We start from the raw sequence: 22,542 nt of genomic DNA, 5'->3' as shown, positions 1-22,542 counted from the left end.
TATATATGGAACAATACTTTTGTAATATTAATCTAGCGTGAAATTGATTAAATGAGAACTGCAAGTATTTCTAAGTTCAAATTCAGTAATGCACCTCACTTGAGTCTTATATAAGACCAAAACGTAGGACATAACAAAAGAGTGATAAATGTTTTCAAAGCCATTTCAGACCCTGCATGTCTACGGCACAACACTCAAACCCAATTTCAGGCAATTTGGTGTTTTCATTTCACACGGTGCAGCAATGGGCAATGCAGTTTGTTGCGGAATCGGAATAAAGAAATAATGTCAACGAAGGCATTGATACATTACCAAAGACTAGAGTTCCTATAGCTGGCTTGCATGGAAGCTTGTGGAAGAACCAGAATTGGAAGCATGATATTTATACAGCGCTTTATGTTTTACTTACTAATCCATTAGTAACAAATCAGTCTGATATTGTAATCACATCTGTATGCACATTTAAAGTAAATAGTGGTAGACAGTTTTGCTTCTCGTAGTATTGACTGCTGGTACGGTTTCATCCGAATATACACTCTCCTTTCAACTCAAAGTGGTATTCAGTTGTTTCAGCTGTATATCTCTATAAAACAAAATGATACGCCAAGAGACAGCACACAAATATTGCTAACACCCAGGGTACGGGTCTTAAATGTTGCTTTGCTTCTTCAAGCGTTAGACTTTGCACTATAATGTGTATGTACACAATGTTGATTCAAACTATGCATTTAAGAAACTGGGGCAGTCAGTCTCGATGGTGGAATGGCAGTTGACCGAGTAAGATGGCCATTTTTGCGTAATGCACTCATAATTATTTCATTTACTGAAGAATTCGTATCACTTGTCACTAGATTGTATAATGCACCAAATGCAAAAAAATATTTACCAATGGAATCACATCCTCAGCTTTTTTTAGTTTCATTATTCTTCTTAAACAGGAGAGAGCCATCTGTTAACACTGTCCATTTCTCCCATCCTTTTTATGTCTAGTGTTGGACAAAAACCTTTTGATTTCACTAAACCTTTTGATTTCACTAAAAGTCTATCTATCTATTTGCTTAAAGAGGCTTTCCTAAAGGGGCTTTTTGCCAGCCTTCTTCCTCTATTGATCTAATGTTGTCTTATTCGCATTTTCTTCCACTCACTACAGGAGAGTTGGTCAGCCCACTTCATCCATTTGCTAACTTAATTGTGAATGATGACATTCTGAAACATATGATCAGGTGAGATGGCATAACAACCGAGATCTTACACCCAGCATTACGGCCATGTGCAGCATAAGGCACGGATGTGTACTACCCTGACACAGTTTAATCTATACAGCAATGGCACAGTGGATTGGCATACTAATTGTAACTATGACACCCCAAAATCTACGGGCATTAGCAGTCCTGTGCTCATGTTCGGAGATAATAGGCTCTTACTTTCTAATACCCCTACCAGGCTGCAAAGTCCTCTTGGATAAACTTGTCTCTGTCGGTGCAGGCAGAGGGCTTGAGATGAACACCTTTAAATCTAAATACATGGTGCTCAGGCCTCATTGCCCCTTCAGGTGCACAATGTCTATTAAGAGAGCTCCCATAGAACAGGAGAAAAGGTTTGATTATCTAGGTGTTCTACTGGCTAAGAATATCTCATAGGGTCCACTGATTGAGAAAAGCAAATCCACACTTCAGCATAGTCCGTTGGCCATTTTGAGGAAATTCAAGGCCACCTCTAGTGGCTCAATCTTACCAGTACAGGCAATCTATAGGGCCATGGCCCTAAATGGAGCTGCTTATGGTGCAGAGCTATGGGGAAGCGCTGACCCCTCCAGTCTTGTGTGTGCAGAAAACAAATTTATTAGATCCATCTTTAATCTGCCAACAAGCTCTCCACGGTTCCCATTCGTTTTGACACAGCAATGCAAAAGGTCAATGCTGTCAAATCCATAAAGATGCTGAAGTATTGGATACGAATCTGGTCAGTACCCAAACTTGCCATTTATTGCAATGCCTTACTTGAGCTCATCGAGATAGAGAGAAGGGTTTGCATTCCTTGGCTCAGAAAGATCAAAACTCTGCACATTTATTAAAATGGAAGATGTTTGCCACACCCCCATGGCACTGCATAAAAATACAGCATCCAGGTTAAAAAAAAGTGTTTTGGGGAATGTACACTAACTAAGCTTTGGATTGATAAAAGAAAGGAGAGCCTGGAAGCAAAATTTATCCAGCACAAGTGCTTATCGAGCTTTGAGCTCTACTTTGACAGAATCTGCCCCAGCTTTGCCAGAAACCTGTATATTGGTTTTAGATCTGGAAATTTCCTGTTAAAATCTTTTACAGTTAAATGGGAGAGGACTTTGAATTTGATTGCTGAATGCCTCTTCTACCCTTTGATCCTTGAGTCAGAGCCCACTTTTTGTTGTTCTATCCACAGTATATGATCTCAAGAAAGAGATGGATAGCTCCTGTTTGTAGACTGTTTGGCATAGTTCATTATTGGAAGGCTGCATGGCTTATGATGTGTGATATCCCAGAGCAACTCGTTTTTGCTACATCTAGATATCTCCTGGGTCCTTGGAGCATAGGAACAGTGAAGCTTGTCAAACAGTCTGATAACTTGTTCTGAGGCTGAATGTGCTCTGGTCCGCATTAGCATTGTTAACTCTGACTTTGCTCTGCTCAAATATTTTTGACATGTTGCAAATGCATTTTAGGATTTTACTTGCTTTTATTATGTCTGTTGATGTATGTATTTTAAATCTAATTTTTAATACACTCAGGCCCTTATTACGATTCTGACGGTCCTGGGACCAGCAGACTCGCGATGGAGGTCAGCCTGCCGCCAAAGCAGCAGTCCATCCTCCACAGTACGACCGTGGAGGAGCCGTTACGGTCCGACCGCCAGTACCGCCAAGTTGCTGCCAGTCGACAGCCTAGCAGTGCCGGCAGTCTTAATCCGCCACAGCAGCTCTGCCCTTGGGATTACGAGTTCCCTCTCCTCCAGATTTTGCATGGTGGTCCCACACTTGGTATGGGCAGTGCAGGGGCCTGGCTACCATGGAAAACCCTGTCGTGCTTTTCACTGCCTGAATTACGGGCAGTGAAAAGCGTGACGGGTGCTGCTGCACCTGACGCACCACAATTTTGCCACTGGCTAGATTATGAGCCGGCGTCAATGTTGTGGTGAGTATTCCGCTGGGCCAGCCGGCGGAAATGCTGTTTCCACCCGCTGGCCCAGCGGAAATCTCATTATTGGGCTGGCGAGCGGAAAACGGGAGTGGCGGTTTTCCATCCGAAAGAGTTTGGTGGGCGGCCTCCACCACCCGCCAAACTCTAAATTTTAGGCCCTCAGTAATAAAACAACATTGAATTAGTTGATAGGAGCTTTAGGTTTCCCTAAAATGTGTTTTAATGTTTGTTTTATTGTACAACTTTTATGGTCTGCGGCTGAACTAAAGTATTGTACTAGGACATTCTGCTCTTTAACAAGGAGCGCACCAACACTTAAACGTAGTTTCCTTAACGTTTGGTACTACTATCGGAGACAGTGATTTTTTTTTACGCCAAAAACTTACTTTGCATTTAGGCATTTGTTCTTTTTTACATTGCTGTGTTCTCCGTGGCTCCTCCAACAATATCATTCTACAAAAGCCATGGTGAAATGGAACAAGAATTGGCATAGCTTAAAGGCTGGTAGCCAAACCCAGACATGTTTTTTTTGCCAGTGCTTGTTAATTTAGTTTTGAAACCCTCACTAAATCATTAGAGAAACATTCGCCTTGTAGATTATTATTATTTTTTTTTTTTTTTTGTGGTCAAGTTTACATAAAAATTGCAGCCTCTGTTGACTGCCTTTTACTTTCAAACCCAGATTTCTTTGTCGTTCGTGCGTGAAACATTTTTGAATTATAAACAGTGTTCATGTTCTACATTAAGTCTGTCTAAAACAGACGTATCTAACAAACCAACATTCAATGTACAAGACATCATAATGTATGTAAGGGAGTATACTGTAATACATGAGTTTCATTCTAGACAGTCGAATCTCACTACAAGCACACATCGTTAACATTTCTCAAAGTGCTCAGTGGCAATTGGTGCTGCATTTGCAACCTTATATACCTGTTCTTGAACAATAGCTATAAATGCTAGATCACTCTTTAATGGTCTGTGTATTGTTCTTCCTTACTCACTGACCTACTTAAATCTAGCCTGAATCCCATCATAGTAGCGCCAAAGTATGCAGCAAGATGAGCCACACATGAAAAAAACACATTTAATACTGTAAAGCTTTTAAGCCGCTAACACTATGTATCTGAACTTTTATAGTGGAGAAATTGTATGCTACTGCTGGTTACAAACTTCTGAGAAACTCTATTGAGGATATGTCCTTAGTATCTGTAAAGCCTGAAATTCAGACCTTGAATACTGAATAACAGATGCTTTTTAGGTTTTTTTGGTACTGTAGCTGACTGTGGGCCTAACCTATATATACAATAGAAACTACTTCTAAGAAAGTTGGATTTCCAATTGTGTCTGTGGCCAGTGGCATATGTGAGCATGTAATTGCCATGGTGGTAGTATAATGCATACGTTTTTTGAGGACAAAAAGCTGGTTCACTTTGAGAGAAGCCTTTGAGAGACTGGTTATTTTTAAGAATGCTGTGAGAATTTCCAAGGATATATTTATTCTCGGCTTGGATGATGAATCTTTTTACACATCACTTGAGAAGCTCTAAAGATGTGGTTTCTGTAGCAAGAGCTACTTCTGATCGGTGAAAATCATCGTGAGCTACCGAAGGCCAAACAACTTGTGCATTATTTCCAGACACCCCCACGGCAAATTTCCTTGACTTTAGAACCAGATGCTATGGTTTGAACAAAAAACTTTGACAAGGGGCACTATGACAGGTCTTCAACGTGTGTCAGTGAGAGCATGACCTTTGTGGCTGTATGAACATGTGTGCATATGAATGGGATATATGTGAATGGGTAAAGGGAAGCCTGTGTAGTATGTATTTGTAGCACAGGGCGTACCTTTCGCCATAAGTGGCAAAGCTACAAGTATAACACATACAAACAACCATGTTTTTAACTGGGAGAAATTTAAAGTGCAAAAATGTTCATAATGTGGAACATTTTTCTGCACTTTAACTTTTTCTCCAATTAAAAAATTATTGTATTTTTCAGTTATAAATATTCCACAGTGTTCTTATGGCCACTGGGAGCAAGAAGCCTGCTGTTTGTAAATGCAACACTTTGAAAAATAATTTGAGTAAATTAAAATAAAAAGTTAACTGAATTATAAAGGTAACTTTTCGTTTTCATTTTTTCCTATTTAAAAGCATTGAGAAAAATCATTTTGTTCTCACTTCCAGTACTACATTGACAAGGACTTTTATTTAAGAGTTACACACCTTAGTGCTTAAATTCTTCACCTCTGTGACCTGGGTCATAAATCTGACTCCAGCACTGCTCTTCATCAGACCCTACTATCTACCGCCTGGTGATATTAATGTAAAATAAATACAGCTTTCCCTTAACCTTAAAAGGAAAAATATCACCCTGTGTTTATTTAAAAATGAACTCCAGGCTGTGAGGTACTTTGAAGGGGGTCAGGGAGCTACTGATAGCTTGTGATGACTGGTTGGAGACACCTGCTCTTAAGTAAATACAAAAATCTATATGTTCGGGAATTTCACAATGTAGGATCTGTAAGGTGTATAATTTGCTCTCTCACCTAGTGCTGGGAAGCCCCAGGGTACCCATATGCTCAACAAATACATAAACAAAGGATGCTCATCTTTAATGAATACAGATGCTTAGCCTTTGTTGTTTTTTGAAAACTTTATCTCCCGATTTCTGTGTGCTACCTCCCTGTGCACTGCCCCCTTCACCATATGTAATGGCTGGCAATAGAATCCCTCATATTGATTGGAGTTTGTGAAAATTTTGATGTATGCAATGATTACGTTTATTTCTTAACTGTATTTGTCAGTTGCACAGAATTGCCCTATCGTAGTATGAATGTGTTTTGTAGTTTTGATGATTCAACCTTTATTTTTTCTGCATAGTTTGTTTATTTTGTAAAATAAATAAAACTGTTTTCTAAAAGAAACTGCCAGATCTTCTTTGCCTACAATTCTTATTCTTCTAGTGTTGTGAATTTACCTTCGCAGGTCACATTATCTAGAAAAGTATATGATGTGGCTGTCTTTGGCTAGTTAGATCAGTAGTAATTGGTGTTGTTAATATTATGTGTAATACAAGATCTGATACTTTCTTTTAAAGCTTTTCAATATGCTTCATGAAAGGAAGCTTTTAGTACACACCAGTAGTGTATGCAAGTAACACCTGTCTTTGTTTTGTATTTCAGATTAACATTGCTGTACTCAACCATAGTTTTCTTAGCAAGAGAAGCATTCCGCAGAGCTTGCCTCAGTAATGATAAAAAACAAAATTGGACCCAGACTTTGAATCTGCTGTGGTTGACGTACGTATTTCTTCTCAAACGTCATATTTGCTAATGATGAACCATGTTGTTCAAAAACTTAAATTGTATCCAATAGTGATGTGTGTTCATGCACAAGACTCGCTTCTGTATGTCATGTCTAACATTAGTACGTATAAGAAAAGGCCTGCTGGAAAAGATGATCTTCTGAAAATTCATAATTTTTCACTTTTTGTTGCAGTGTACCTCTAGGTGTGTTTTGGTCATTCTTCCTTGGTTGGATCTGGCTTGATGTACTTGAAGTCCCAGATGCTGATACAATCCCACATTATGGGATTGGAGTGTTGATGTTCGGCCTGTCTGCAGTGGTAGAACTTCTGGCAGAACCTTTTTGGGTTTTAGCACAAACACATTTGTTTGTTAGGCTTAAGGTAAGTAAAAGATAAATGTATTATGTACCTGCATCCTGAGAGCATTATGTGGAAAGCTGTTACAAATAACATAAGTATTTAGTCTGTATTATGTAATTAGAGCCCATATTAGTAAATTCAACACCCTAGGCAAAATTCCATAGGCACAAGTAATCACTTAGCACATCAGACCATTAGCAATATTAATACTCGCTCAGCAAGATCTTCCTTTCCCCATTTGGTGTTGGTTCCTTACATTCACTGCCGTTACTGTGGTGGCTGATCCTTTTCCTTCCTCACAAGTAAGCACTGGAGTTCCTTACCTGTCAGCATAAGGATAATCTTTAACCACCTGCATTTACAAAAGAAGTTGAAAGCAAGATTTGTTGCCTGATTCTATCATTTACTTGTTCTCAATCTCATTTTTAGTGACTGCTTACTAATTTCTGGGTAATTGTTGAGCTTTCATTCACTCATTTACTATTATAATGTATATCTAAATTGGGTTTTATCGAGTCAACAGTTTTTATTGTAGGAAGTTTTAAATAAAAAAGTATAACCATTTACCATTCTTATCTCACATTGTAAGAGATTTGACTCTTCTGATTAGGTAGTCGTCTTTCAGGCCTAGTCATATTTTTCCAGATTGTCCTGATGTACTGGAAATTATCTGTTTGCAGCTATGTCCTAGCTAGTTAATGTAAGATATTTTATAATATACCCTCAGCACAAGAGTTTCATAACTTTGCTGCTTTTAAGAACTATAGCTAGTAGGAATTGTTGTCTTTTATCCCTCTCTATGTATACAATACACATCTTCATTTCTATTGTCTATTTTTCTACTTTTGGATTATAGTCCAACGTGGCTGTTTATGATCAGTGCTATGTAAGGAATATGACAGTGTTGCATACATTGATTTCTTCCTTTCACTGTTCCTTATTTCTATAGGTTGTATTTAATGCTAAAACATTGAAGCTGTGATGTGCTTAGCAAGTGTTACAGGTAGCAAAAGTGATGAGTTGAGTGATGAGTTGAATAGAACAGGTAGGCTTTAGATTTACTTTGGAACTTCTGGGGTCCTGTTTTTCTGTGGTAGGTTAGTACTAGTCTGTGATGGCTGTTCTGAAAACATTTTGATACCTCTGCAAATGTTATGCCTGCTTGTGCTACCACGTTATGTGTAACATTGTGCATCAAGTATATATGTGATGGAGAGTGAAATCCACAAAGGGGGAATGAATATCCTTTAATATAGAGAAAAAAGTAAGATGTGATAAATACCCTCATGCAAGAGGGTTGAGCCATACTAGCCATAGACATTCATTAAACTTTGTCCTAGTTTTTGTCTTCCACCCTTTCTTATTCATAACACTATATTTTTTTTTTGTTTGTATTTATTTACTAGTGGTATACCCTCATAGCTCGTACCACCTCATGGGTAATCTTTCTCTTGTACCACCTTCTTATTAAATCACTCACACATTCCATTACTTTAACTCTAATCTGAATCTCAAGTCACCCTTTAATCTATCCTTAACACCGTCCCATAAAATCCTAAACCTTATCTCAATCGCTTTACTCTCATCCCATTCTCTATGTCTTTTTAAACCCTTCAAGTTGATGTAAGTAAAACAATTCATGACTTGTGCTTCAACCCCATCTGTACTAGTTATTTAGAGATCACATAAGGGCTTAAGATCTGCCTAAAATGTAATTGTGACCAAAGTAAACTGTCTCTCTCACTTGACAGTATCAACCCTTTAATGAACAAGTGAACCTTTTCAATTGCTATCTAAGATTCCCAGTTACTTCTTCGACTCTCTGTAAAAAGCTTCATATTCCCAGGTTTCATGGTAGACAACTCACTGACCACCATCCGGATGGATGCTCTTGATCTCTCCCACCCCTTAACCCACCCTACTGCATCCCTCACACCTATCAGCTGCCAGGACCAGTTGTTAATGATATTTGGTAATGTAAGTTCTGTTCCTCTATCTACTTAAACCCTGACTGCCCTCTATGTAAAGGGGCATGCCACATCAATGCAGTATTGTTGATAAACAGAGAACAAAATTACTGTGCAGAAGCTGAATGAGAAACCCCAAAATCCTAAAGTAATTTACTATAAAGTTCAGTTTTGATAGGCCATATACATTTTTATTTAAAAAAAAATGTAATTCCATTTTTTTGTTTAGAACCCCCCCCCTTACTTTTTAAATTAATGCTTTTATTCACCCTGTTTCTGCCCACCTATGACACACATACTGATCTTCTCTGTAACGTCTCGGTAACTTAGCACCCACTGCAAAACTGTCAGATTTTGCTACAGGCTTCATATGCAGTCACTGCCTGGTCCTTGTTGGTTGATGCTTTTGTAATGTATTTTCTAATTTCCTTTTTGTATTCTCTTTCTTAACTCCTGGCCCTTCCTTCATCTTTATATCCCTTCTTTCACAAGTATTTACCTTCTTCTCCACAGTGATCTCAGGCACAGCTGTTTCTGAGCACAGACATTGATGTATGTCCTAAACATCTGGGAATGAGAGGAACATGAGAGTCGAAAACCTGGGCTCCCACTACTTTCCATGCACAAACCAGCCTGTATAATCTGGTTATGTTTTTTACATCATTTTTCCATTGATAATTTTCACATGGATATCTTTACTTAAAACCTGATGTTCAGTAAGGGTACCTGCAATTCCCACATGATGATCCTGAATGCCATGTCTGGGCACCTTACTTCAAGAAGTAGGGCTTCAAATAGACTGATTCACTTGGGGTTTGTGCCCCCTGATCATCAAACATAAACATTATTAGCATATTAATATTGTCAATACACAGTTCTAAGCATCTAATAATCCCTCTGGTGTTGATGTGCTGTGATTGTGCCAAAGTAAACAGCCCTGATGGTTATGTTATTTTAAGTAATAAATATTTCAAACACGCTTTTGGCTGACTTTAAAAGTAGTTACTAACAAGATATTTTGTGCCTGTGTTCCTAATTCCAGTTTTTAGATTATTCATCTATTAATCTATTTTCTTTACAATTGTGTTTGCTAGGTTGTTGCAGAAAGCCTATCTATAATCTTGAAATGCCTTTTCACCGTTCTTTTGGTTGTTTTATATCCACACTGGGGACTTTACATTTTCTCTTTGTCTCAGGTAAGCTTCAGTTTTGTACATTTAGGTCTCATTATTCTCTGAATTAAATTGTTGTGTTCACTAAAGATTGTTGATTTTGGTACTTCATGTAGTACTTTTGTCTCTTCAAAAAATACACTTGGAGCCCGATTTAGAGCTTGGCAATTGGGTGTGGCATCCCAAATGTGACCGATATCCTGTCTGCCTTATTAAAAGTGGCATAAAATATAATGCACTTGTAATAAGGCGGGCAGGATATCTGTCTAAATTAGGCCCTTAGTTTCTTACCTGGAAGCCATCTATCTTCATTTTGACAAATCTCTTATCATCCTAAGTTTATTTCAGGGTATAACCACATAAAACAATACATATAGACCAATACACAATGTGTATACTAGACAAAAACACAAAATATAAAATTATATCTTTGCTGTATTTTATACTTTGTGTTTTTATCAGGTATACCCATTATCTAGTGGTCTTTATATATTGTTCAATATTATGATCATGATTTTAATTTACGTTTAGGTTTCAATGCAAATATTGTATTATTTTGTTATTTACGCATGTTTTATGTGGTTATGCCCCAAAATACATTTATGACAAATCAATTTATCGCTCTATGTTTCTATGCCACTTACCTGCTCCTGTTCTCTTTTCCTTGCATCTTGTTGTCTGAGATCTGGTTTAAGTAAGGAGCCCATGCCATATTGTTGTATGTATAACACTTCCTGTATTAAATGTTTCTGCTGGAATGATAATGTCCTGTCTGAAGCTGTCCACTGCTCCTTGGATATAGGTATCTTGAAATTCAAATACCTAAAGTAAAAGACAACAAAAATGCAATATAGAATTTGTCCTTTAATACTGAAAAATTAGCTGCTTGATAAGTTCCCTTTAGCCTTCAATCGGAACAAAACCCATACATTCTGCAGTAAACCATACATGTCACTTATTTGAGACACATTTGCAAGGATTGGAAAGCCTTTTGAAATAGCCTTAATCCACAGATTTTTCAGCTGAAATTGTTTCCCCCACGAAAAACATGGTTACCTGAATATTTCTAATTGTTTATGGTTGCTTGGATGTCTAATACAACGTGAATGCTGGTAATATAGTTAACATGGCCATCAATTCTTAATTTGTAATTTAACTCATGGATAAGTACAAAAAAAAGAAACATATTACTGTACATTAATGATATGTTTTACACTTAACAGAATGTATCCAATCCTAGGTAGGGAAATAGCCCTTTTGAGAGTCAGACAAGCCATTTTGCATAGGCGAGGGAATCATATTGCCCGACGCCAGAACCACGTTGAGTTGTATGATGGGCAAGAAGATTTAATGTAAATTTTGTCTGACGGGCAAGTAGACATTAAATCATGTAAATAATATGCAAGCTGTGGGCCAGTCAGCTGACAGAAAGCCAGAGCACATTTGGAGACCTCTGATCTGCCAGTGACGACTGGACTGCGCTCTCCTCCCCCCTGCATTGTCATCATTTTACCAGATTTACCAATCTGCCTGCTTTCAAGAGAGCACCAAGAAGGAGGTGTGCAAGAGATGTGGCAGGGTACCGAGATGGTTGAGGGCTGTTGGAGGAGAGCGGTGAGTATTAGAGTCTGGTGGGGAGGCCCAGGATTGGGATGATCTTCATTGAGAGGCTACATGCTCCTGACACGCAGGGGATGTCTAGTGTGAGCCTGCTTGGGTGTGTTACATGGGCCTGTTCCGCCGTACGAGTATGTGCACAACCCATCACTGTGTGTGATCTGTGACTCCAAATGTCCGGTTATAGAGCACTCTTTAGACACATTTGTCCTGTTTCTAAGGGTTCGTGTTTCTCAGTAAGGCACAGCGTGGTCACAAATCGTCTAACCGGGAATCCAGTATTAGACTATTTTTTGGGGGGGGAAACAGAGTTTACAGTTTTGACAATTGACTATGTGAAATGGAGGTCTCTATCAAATGGATGTTGGTCATCGTTATTGTTGTGTGGGCGACTGTGCATGGATTTGGGATTGTTTTTCATGAGTGGGCCTGTGTATGGGAAATTGTGGCTGTCTTGAGTGTATTTGTTTATTTTAGTAGGGGCTATAAGCAATGTTGATTTAAGTGTTTGAAATGTGCGAGTTACGCGGACATGGACCCTTGTGTGTAATATTGGACTGTGCGTAGGGGCTCCAGCTCCTCGTTCCGTATCAAGGAAGTCAGTATAGCCCTTTGCATGATTCTATTTTGTTTGCAGGTACTTTTAGGCGTGCGCTTGTTCTTGTGAGAGACGTGTAAAATTCACAGGTTTTGTGTTTGTGTGATGTCCATGTTTGTGATAGAACTGCGTAAGAGATGAATACTAAAGGAAAAGATTGCTGTGGGCGATACATTCAGTTAGACTGGGACAGATAATAGGTCCGGGCAACAAAAAATAAAAGTGGCGCCCATAAGTCATTCATAAAACTAAAAAAGTGGTTCATGTTTGCAAAGTGGGGCAGCTTTGAACTTGTAAATACACTCTGTATACATGTCTTGCGAGACGTGGAAGACAGTAGGCCTTCCTGCAGGCAATGTTTGTTTTAATACCAGGGAAATCAATGGTAATACCGGCCCAGCAGACCAAAAAACAGGCCCACAAACAGCCAAAATACTGACGTACTCAAGGACCTATCTGACCAGCCTTTTGGGCTCTACCTGTTTGCATTACATCCCAATCAGACCTTCCACACGTGGGAATGTATACATAACATCGGCCTGTTTGAACACGTGGGTCCATAGCTCGACACTGAAATATGAATGTGCAAGTACTCTCTATCACAGAGTACTTATTTGCTACGGGAACGTACGGGTGCTCTCTTGTTAAAAGTATTGCACCTCTTCTGAGAAGTGCTGCTTCTATTACTTTTCAAATTAAATATATGTAGATACTTTATACCTGCCCCTTCAAATCACTGCATGGGTTTGTGTCTGAGTGTCAGAAATGTGGGTCCATATGTGCAGTAAGCTCGTGTAAAAGGACAGATGTGTGGATGTGGCATTTGTTGTGTGCTCATCTGTCAAAAGAGGTGAAATGCTTATATGAAACGTAGATGGGTGTGCGTGCCTGGCTCTGTTCTGGTTTTGTGTTTGTATGTGGTGCACAAGTCTTGTGGGATATGTTTGATGAAGGCCCCACATGTTGCACGAGGGTTTGTGACAATTAAGTTGAGAGCTGTAGTTCTGTGGTATGAGCGAGAAACATGAATCTGTGACACTTGGGAATGAGTGTGATGTTTGAGTGACTTGTTTACAATGGACCATGCATCTGACACTTGGATCTGCATGGCTGTAACAACTAAGTGTGCTTGTGGGTAGGTTGGTTGGGTAACGTCTGACTAAAGTCTTTGGGCCCGACATGGATCACTGATTTACAAGGGCCTTTCTCATAGATATCTTGGTAAGACTACATTTCAGTTTTACAAAGTAATGGTAGTAAATAACATATTTTGTTCTTTCGAGGTAGGGGGACTTGTGGTTTACTAAAATTACGCACATAATATTCTTATAGGGGTTTTCAGACAGCCCTTTTTATTCATTGGTCTGTCGTTGTGGTTGCATTTGCAAAGCCTATGTTTTTACGAATCCCAGGGTTTGTGATATCAAAAAGGTTTTAAACATTAGGCCCTAAATCATTAAGGTGTAATGTGTGCTAATTTTATTGAGTTGAAAACATCTCTTCTTCTTAGGTGGGCTTTCATAACTCTCCACAGTGCCCCTTCTTGCTATCACAACAAGGGAACAAAAGTTGAACCTACCTAGGGTGCAAATGCAAACAGAACCAGGAAATGGAGATGAAAGAAAGCTAGAATCATAGGCATCTTTCCAGCCCATCATTCTTTTGCCTACTATGCCCCTTCAGATTAGACCCAACCATATGCAATCAGTCTAGACCCTGTTCCAGTAGAAACAGTCCAGCCGAAGCTGCCAAGCCAGGTCAGGTATATTGTAGGCCCCAAGATATGGGCACATAGGAGGGGGGCAGGAATAGACTTTTTCCCAAATCGTATTGCATTTACACTGTTAATATAATCAACAATACATGAACGGCAAAGAAACCCTTCTCAATGTCAGTCCGACGAACACAGCAGTTATGATTATTATAACACTTTTGCTAAAATAAATTTACAGAGCAATTCTCTTCTCACAAGTACGCGTCTGTGAAGCACTAGGTGTGTAATCTTACGCACTCCACTCTTGCAGCTTAATCACATCCAAATACAGAAGATCCCTTCCAGTGATGTGACTCCTCATGTTACAGTGGGAGTCTGTTTAGCAGTGGTCTAGTATGGATGTCACCACTATATCCAGTACATTCATGCCAGTTAGTATACTTTTTTAATGTCAGTTTTCAGCTGCCACCTGTTTGTGCAGCTCTTGTTTCTATTGTGTCACATTTGGTCCTATTCAGCTTAACAATGTCATTGCAATGTTTCTTCTTTCCAATATTAAACTCAACGGAATTATGTGATGGCAAGCAGGTTAATCAGTCTAGTCTCCAGATTACAGGTATCATTCAGCCATGGCACAAAATATTGAGCTGACTTGCAATATAGTAGTGTTTTAAATTAGATAGCTGCATTCCTCCTTCGTCCTATAGGAGCTTAAGTGTGGTTAGCGCTGTTCCTGCTGATTTACCGTTCCATAGCAATCTCAATAACACACGAATTTGCTATCCTATATCGAACCATGGATCAACATAAGCAAATAGCACTTACTAATCTGCCTGTGAGAGACATTAAGAAAGAGAACCAGAATCTTATTGGAGTCTCCAAGTTATTGACAATCTGTACTGACATGTATACCGTGTTATCTAAAAGAGTCACTGCTCACCCTTGTATCAAATGTTTTAAAACAACCATGGCTATTAGCGAAGTGGGGTGGGGAACATATTGAACGCAGCTTACCCAAAATTTCAAACAGCACTCCATAGCCTGATAACGTTTCTAGCATATATATATGGGAATGTATCACATGGGTTTTTCCTATAAAGTAATAGTTCAAAGATGTATAGCGACGCAATATGGGTTGTGTGTCCAGTCATAACCCCACTGTCTGTATGTCAGCACTTCAACAGCTGCACTAGGGGTTCACATACTAATTGCGAAGATCAGCAGAGACAGGGGGCACCCTTGTCTTGTGTCTCACTATATATTCCGGTTGATATGAAAGTGTTTGTCTTAACTCTTGCTGATAAGCTTCTGTATATCAGTCTAACCCAATTATTGAGTCCTTGTCCCAGTACCCTGCATAGGGTTTCAAGCTTACATTTCCAAACAACTCTGTCAAATGCTATTTGAGATTCTAAGCTGCCTACTGAGTGTGGGGGTTTCTAAACTCTATTTTCTGGGGAAGCAAAAATAGTCCCCTAATATTAGTTTCTGTTTTATGTTTGATCGTTGTGTACTATTAGGTGCATTACTTGTGCTGATCTGGCAGCTAATTTCTTTCCTAATATCTTATTGTCGGTATTCATCAATGACAGTGGGTGATAAGATTCACAATATAAGTGGTCTTTACCCAAGTTAAGTTGGAACCCCACAGTTGCTTCCCTCATGGGTGGGTTGCAACTCGTTTCTGTGGTGTTTCAGTGCCAGTTAACTGAGCTCTAACTTGTTAGTTGCATGTTTTGTAAAAATCATTGAGCAAATTGTTGCTCTTTGTGGTCTTCTTTGAGCTAATACCTGGTATAGTCAATGTAGCTTATATATGTTATAGTCTGTCTAGTGTTCTCAGTAGTGATTTGTACCCACAGCATTTCCCTCTATATAAATGGTAATACGGGTAGTTTCTCTTCTTTTAGTGCTGGACGTTTATCTGAGGTGGGTGATTCCGGATACATTCCAGTATAGCCGTAGTTTAATCTATGATTTAGCCCTTCTTGTTTGTAATTTACAGTCATTTTAAGAGCTTATATTGTCTTATTAGCTTTCTCCCAATTCACCAGCTAAGCCATTGTCGTCCTTGCCTTGTCCCCTTTTTTGTGTGTGTTGCTGCATGTCGTCTCTGATCATGTTTACTTAGTCGGTCTATCACTTATAACTATTCCAGTTACTTACATTTTTACCCGTCGAGTCTGTTCACGTCTTTGGCTGCTTCTCTTTAGAGATGTGTCAATTCTTTTACCAGTTTGATAGTAATATCGTTCCTGACACAATCTATCATACCTAGACATTTATACCTTTAAAAGTTTTTTTTAATTGTTTTTTACTTTTTTTTAAAAAAAAGAAGAAACCATACAATAGTCTTTGTGGCTCTCACCTTGTGCAGCACATGCACGCATGTAACAAGTTTTACTTACCTTGTCACTAAACAGAACCCACCTTTCAACAAATGTGACTTTATTAGATAACATTATATTTTACTCCAGTAAGGTAAACCAGTCACCCGGAGGGGTCACTCTGTCACAATGGTGACGAATATCCCATCTGCCGAAATATAAATCCCATTGGATATAATGGGATTTATATTTTGGCAGACAGGATAACCGTCACTGTTGCGACGGAGTAACCCCTTTTACAAAACTCTAAATTAGTCCTTAAGTCTCTGGACCATGCTTCCGACAGGGCTTGGTGATGTCAGCTTTGTCATCATCCTCTGATGTTGTCACAGATTTCCTGTCCTGCCTTATTCCCAGTATTGTCATCAGCACTGCAGGTACCTGTGGGCTGCCCCTTCCCTTTAAACAAATGTTCTGTAGTTCCCCGATTAAAGCATTTTGAGTCAGGAATTTACCTGGCTGCACAGGATGTGTCAGCTGTAATGACTAAAAAAACTGTGCAGTATATAGCCATCGAGAAGATTCACAATTCTAATCACCACTCTACAATTATGATCTCCACCCCCTTCCTCCCTCCATTTTTAGAAAGTTTGGTATGGATGGCATTTGCAAGACCAGTACGTAGACAACCCTCTAACATACATCACAGCCTTTTAGCCCATCACCTCTTGGAAGTCTGCCAGAGGATAGATTGCTGATACTTAGAATAGAGCTCCCTGCCAGCTCTGCATGCATGTAATTTAGATGTAGGACTGCAGGGGTCTGCAATCCACCATGTCACTCAGCATTGGGCAGGAAGGTAATAGTGTTTGAAGTCTGGTGCCGCCAGGCCACTGTCATCTCAAGGGAAGTGTAGTAACAGTGCCGTCCTGTGACCTTTCCATCACCATCAGCCGAGAAGATGTCCACCTCAAAAGAGGAACTTGTGGGCATGTTGATTGGCATAACTGCAAAAGGATAAAAAACCTGGAGTGGAGCATCATCTTGGCCAAAGCCAGCCTGCCAATAACCATAAAGTGCAACCAATTCCATACTTGTCTGACTCCATGTTGTTGACAAGGCCCATATCTGGTTACCTTCCAGGCATTCTTTTATTGTGTGATACACTCTGACACACAGGTACTTACATGTATTGACTTTCCATCTGTGTGCTAACTGTGGCAAATCTAACCCCTCATCTGCTTCAGTTCCCATCAGGAACAGACAGGATTTTTGTTGTCCTATTCTTAACCTAGAGCTTACCCTGAAATCTTCCAAAACCTTAAGTGTAGTCTAAAGGTGCGCCCTTATCTTTGACATAAAGCATCATATTGCTCAATAGTATAGACTTGACATGTTATGGAACTGTATAGCCAAAGGCTCCATCAACAACACTACCAGGAGTGAAAATCGAGGCCATTTTAGATGCATACCATGCTCAGTGCTGAAAGACTGTGAACTTACCTTATTGATTCTAATGCTAGTCCTTGGAGAGGGGTTCAGCAGTAGTATCCATATTAGGCCCTCGTGACCAAACCCATTGCCTGCAGTGTACGAAACTGTTATTCACAAGTCAATGAATCAAACCCATTTCCCATATCTATGAAAACCTCAGTGTTACCAGCATCATGCCTGCTGCCCCACATCACATGGAACAGTTTCCTAAGATTTGCAGCATTGCTGTTTTGCAGCACAAACCCAGGCTGGTCTGGGTGGAATAGCATGGATAGGAGGGGACACTCCTATTGGCCAACAGTTTGCCCAGTATATTACAGTCAGTATTGATAAGTGAAAGAGGTCTATATGAAGCTACCTATAGTGGGACTTGGTTGTTTTGGGGCAGCATGAAATACGGGGCCTCCTTCATTGTGTCTGGCAGCTCATCCACCTCTTATGCCGCCATATACACTGCTTCTACCCTCAGGGCTAGTATTGCACCAGAGGTTGAATACAATTATAATTAAAGGCCATCGCTGCCAGGGATCTTTCCTGATTCCAAGCATTTTATTGTTAGTTTAATCACCTTGATGGTCAGTGGAGAGTCCAGTTCAGCCCTCTGTTTTTCGGCGAACTTCTTCACGTTCACCCTGCCTATAAATCCGTTCTCCTTAGCACTTGTCATGTGCTTTATTCTGAGTAAAGCTTGGAGTTGTATTCTAATATTACTTTTATCAGTTACTGCTTGGGTCCCAGTCATCCCCACAAAGCAGGGCTAAAATTAGGGTGTGATTGTTTTCCTTTCCTCATACTGACATTAGTAGGCAGCCAGCTTTATCTCCTGCACTTGGTAGTTTGACCATCCAGGTGCAATAGTCAAGTCTATCTATTGTCTCTTCATGGATTTATTTCTTTGCATCAAGTCTGCCCCAACTCCTTGGCCTTTTCTCCAGCCACTGGAGCTCATCTTGTGACTTGCACCCTCTCTATTTAGAGTGCTTTTAATCCCACTACTCAACTGCATGAACATTCCCCTCAGGAATACCTTCATGGACTCCCACTCAACCAGGGGGCTACCTGTGAACACTATATTTTCTGAACATTAAATTATGTCTGACCTGGTGGAGTCTCTATTTAACATATCTTGAATGGCTGGCAGCTGCAACCTCTGTGTTGGTATATTGGTAGTCACCAGCCTCATGACTCAAGGCTGGATGTTGGTCAGAAAATGTGTGCCCCAGATGTTCAGCATGTTCAGGCCTTTCTTTTCTGTGTTTCAAACAAAGGTCAGTGTCCAGTTGTGTGTCTTATGCATGCTGGAATATAATATGTGCTACCTGGTGTCAGGATGTAGTGACCACCAAGCATCTGTCAAATGCTAATGCACCATCAAAACCCTAATACCTTCAGCATTTCTTAACAGTTTAGTACCAGGGAGTGGTTTCCTTGTCCTATGCAGGCCCACATAAGTTACATAATTATAGTCACTCCCTCAAATGGATTTAATGTACAATTGTTTATTTATGTGTCGGGTGAGCCCATTTTGATAATCCAGTTGCAAGACTAGCCAGCATTATCTGCTAGCCCTCTGTTACTGCAAACCCCCACTCTGCTTCAATGTCCTGGATTGTCGACAAATAGGGGGCCCAGTGCATAGTGCAATTTAATTCCCCCTGGTGTAAGTCGAGAAGGTTGTATAGTTTAGTTGCCCTTTCATCTTCAACTCCGCTTACTGCGCTTGGTTTTAGTTAAACAAGTTACTTGAGGCATGCAAAGTCTAACCCCTCCATGCAGATAACCAGAGATTATGTATCCTTCCTGCTTCTTACTTTTTGTTTTACTCTCATTTTTTTGAAGAGTTATGGTTGCATCTGTGAGGCTCCATTATGATACCTGGTGGTGCAATCCAGGAGCATGTTGATTATTAATACATTATTGCCATACAGGGGAGAGCAAATTATCTTGGTGCCTCTTGTTGATGATGAATGTCCTGCTTTTCTGAATAAGCAAAAAACTCCCAGCTTTGACAGAGATGCGATTGAGGTATGCTGGGCCAGTGCTATGTAGTGTGGGTTAGGAGTTTGAATTGTGCTGGTTTGTGAATGAGGAGCAAGTGGAGCTCCTTCAGGCGTAGTGTGATGTGTGTGTAGTGTAGGACGTTGAGGGTGATTCTGACCTCTGAGTTCTGAATGGTCTGCAGCCTTGTTGATCTTCGCATAAATGGTGTTATCATAGTCGAGCTTGCTTGTGGCCAGGGCATGTGTGGTAGTTTTCCGGGTGCTGATTGATAGCCATTTGAAAATCCTCAGTGTCTTCAAGGGACGGAAGCACGAGGCGGTCATGTTGAGTTTGCTGTCCATGATCATCCTCAGGTTCTTGGTGCAGATGGTGGGGGTGTGTGTCAGTCCAAGCTCTGTTGGTGGAGCCTCACAATGATGTGCTATTCCCGAAGATCACGATTTTGGTCTTTTCATTGTTCAGCCTTAGATAGAGGGTCTTTATCAATGAACTCCTTTTTCTGTCCAGTGGTTCTGCAGGTGAGGCAGAAGGTGCTGAGCTGATTTGTAGAGAGAGGTAATTGGCATTTCAAGAGCTCCATTGAGTTAAGTTGCAGGACCAGGAGGACGTCTGGTTGACAGCAAACCTTTGCCAATTGATACGTTTGTGGTCTGCACGCTGAATGTTTTAGTTTGTGCAACCAAAGTGAATCTAGGATGTTTGATGATGTTGGGGTGAGCCATGTTTCTGTGTTGAAGAGAGTGCTAAACGTGTGATAGATCATGAAATCTGCAGAGTGTGAATTAATGAGTATGAGTTGGTCTGTTTGTTCTGGTAGTTTAAGAGTGTCTGGTGGTCAGTGGGGTGCTTATGAGTTTGGGATTCAAAGTGTTTGTGTGGTCTAGGTCTCGTGTGAGTGTAATCATAGGAATGGGAATGAGGGGTGATTGACTAGGCACATGCTGATATCCTTACTGGTAGATGCTTAATGAAGTTGCTTTGTAGGAGGGGATTTGGCTCTAAGCCATTACAGAACGTGAAAGAAACATAATGTCAGGTTCGTCCATTCATGGGTCATTGGTTGATGTCATCCGTGATGACATCAATGATATCATTTGAGATGTCATTAGTGATGTCATAAATTAAGTCTTAGAACATGTCATGAGTGATGTCATATGTGAGGCCATAAGCAGTGCATGGCAGGGGCGCACTCTATAGTTAGCACTGCTAACTATAACTGGTGAACTTCTGTGTTTTTTTTTAAGTTCACAACATTAATGTTGTCACAGACAAATTCACCTAACTGTAATGTTATTTTAAACTTTTAGGAGAGTAGAATGTATATTGCTCAACGCCAAGGACATGAGAATTCCTGTTGGGGAAAGAAGTTTTAATATCCATTTAGTCCACCAGACAAGTAGATGTTCTCTCTTGTCTTCCTGCTCCTGATAATGCCACAAAGCCAACAGCTTCATTTTACAGTCTGAATTATCGCCAGTGTGCCTTTTTGTGTGTAAAAATAGTAATGATTTAAGCACAACAGAGCTCTGCGCGCCATAGCGCTTAAAGTCAGAGTGGGAAATTATAATCGATATGTGGTGCAAAACGTACAGTCTCTTATTTGGTTGGGAGCTTGTCACTTCAGTTCACTAACTGAAAGATATTAAATGCACCCTTGGCTGGAACAGCTCTTGTTCATCACTGAAAGCGGGGCCCGAGACTGAAGTACACAGGGCACACTGTAAAAGTATTGATTAAACCCACCGCTGAGAGAGAAGTGGAGGGTGAGTTGCAGCCCTGCATTTGAAACTCAAGTGGCCACCATAGAGCAGGTCCCAGATTACATGGTTTGATTCCACTTAGATACGGAGACAGCCAGGGGATTGAACGAGAACCTCGCAAGTGACCTGATGGTAGGCAACAAGCACTTGAGTGGGAGTAAAATGGAAGGTTTCTCTAATGTTATTTGGGCTGTTCACAGCTTTGAACCAAGCTGTATGCTTGATTTGTCAGACTCTTTTTGTTTTGTAGGGGGTCAGTGTCGTGTTCCAAGCTCCTATTTTGCTTGTCCTTCCTTGTCGGCTAGCACCCACTTGATTAGGCTACCAGTCTCTGATCCGATCAGTACTTGCACTTTTTGCTTTCTCCTTTACCATTGTTTTCTTGGATTCCTGTCTCCTGCAGTCTCTGCACCGCTCTGACGTTCCCTGGATCATTCGGAAGTTATCTAGACCAGGTTTTTAGTTTTTATCCTGGGATTAATAGTACAGTTATCCCATTAGAAAATCAGGACTACATGTCCCACAATGCAAAGAAAACACCCAGGCCTGGATAAGCTACTCACTCAGGGACCTCGGAAACTCAAGGGCGCTGGTATGTCTTTGACTTCTGCTCTCACCTCTCCGACCCCAGACCTCTGTGTCCAAATTCTGATCTGTAAATACCACAGCCCTTTGTACCACATTATTCACTTAGATACCTGCTTCGCTGCTCCGTGCTCCCATCTGCCCAAGATTCTTCCGTTGCTTGTGCCCAGTACCTGCTCACCTTTTCTTTACTTAAACTGCTCACTTTCTGTATAGTACCTGAACTTTATTCTGCACTCTTGACCACTCCTTAGTGCCCAGTACCCTCTGTACAACCCCGTTTTTGATCCCAAATCACTACATCATTGCTATAACCTCCAGATAGCTCTCATAAACATCCATCCTCTGCAATCCTCCATCTGTCTCCATTCTTCAGATCTGTACATTTTCACCCTAATTGTCCCTGTCACCAGTGCTTTGCACGCTCATCCTGCTCACTTCGGTTGACCTTCTCTTCAG

The 22,542-nt window shown here is 40.3% G+C and overlaps 1 protein-coding gene across 1 annotated transcript in view; it reads left to right on the top strand.

Moving 5' to 3' along the window:
• The window catches only part of RFT1 (RFT1 homolog), a 100,676-nt gene that overhangs the window by 15,730 nt on the left and 62,404 nt on the right, over positions 1 to 22,542 (top strand). The window contains exons 3-5 of the mRNA XM_069206387.1: positions 6,364 to 6,480; positions 6,680 to 6,869; positions 9,910 to 10,011. Coding sequence (XP_069062488.1) covers positions 6,364 to 6,480; positions 6,680 to 6,869; positions 9,910 to 10,011 — 409 coding nt within the window. The remainder of the gene's footprint in view (positions 1 to 6,363; positions 6,481 to 6,679; positions 6,870 to 9,909; positions 10,012 to 22,542) is intronic.

The sequence above is a fragment of the Pleurodeles waltl genome, chromosome 9 (assembly GCF_031143425.1).
Source record: "Pleurodeles waltl isolate 20211129_DDA chromosome 9, aPleWal1.hap1.20221129, whole genome shotgun sequence".
Classification (NCBI taxonomy): domain Eukaryota; kingdom Metazoa; phylum Chordata; class Amphibia; order Caudata; family Salamandridae; genus Pleurodeles; species Pleurodeles waltl.
Note: the sequence above shows the minus strand (reverse complement) of the source record. Positions and strands in the feature narration are given on the sequence as shown.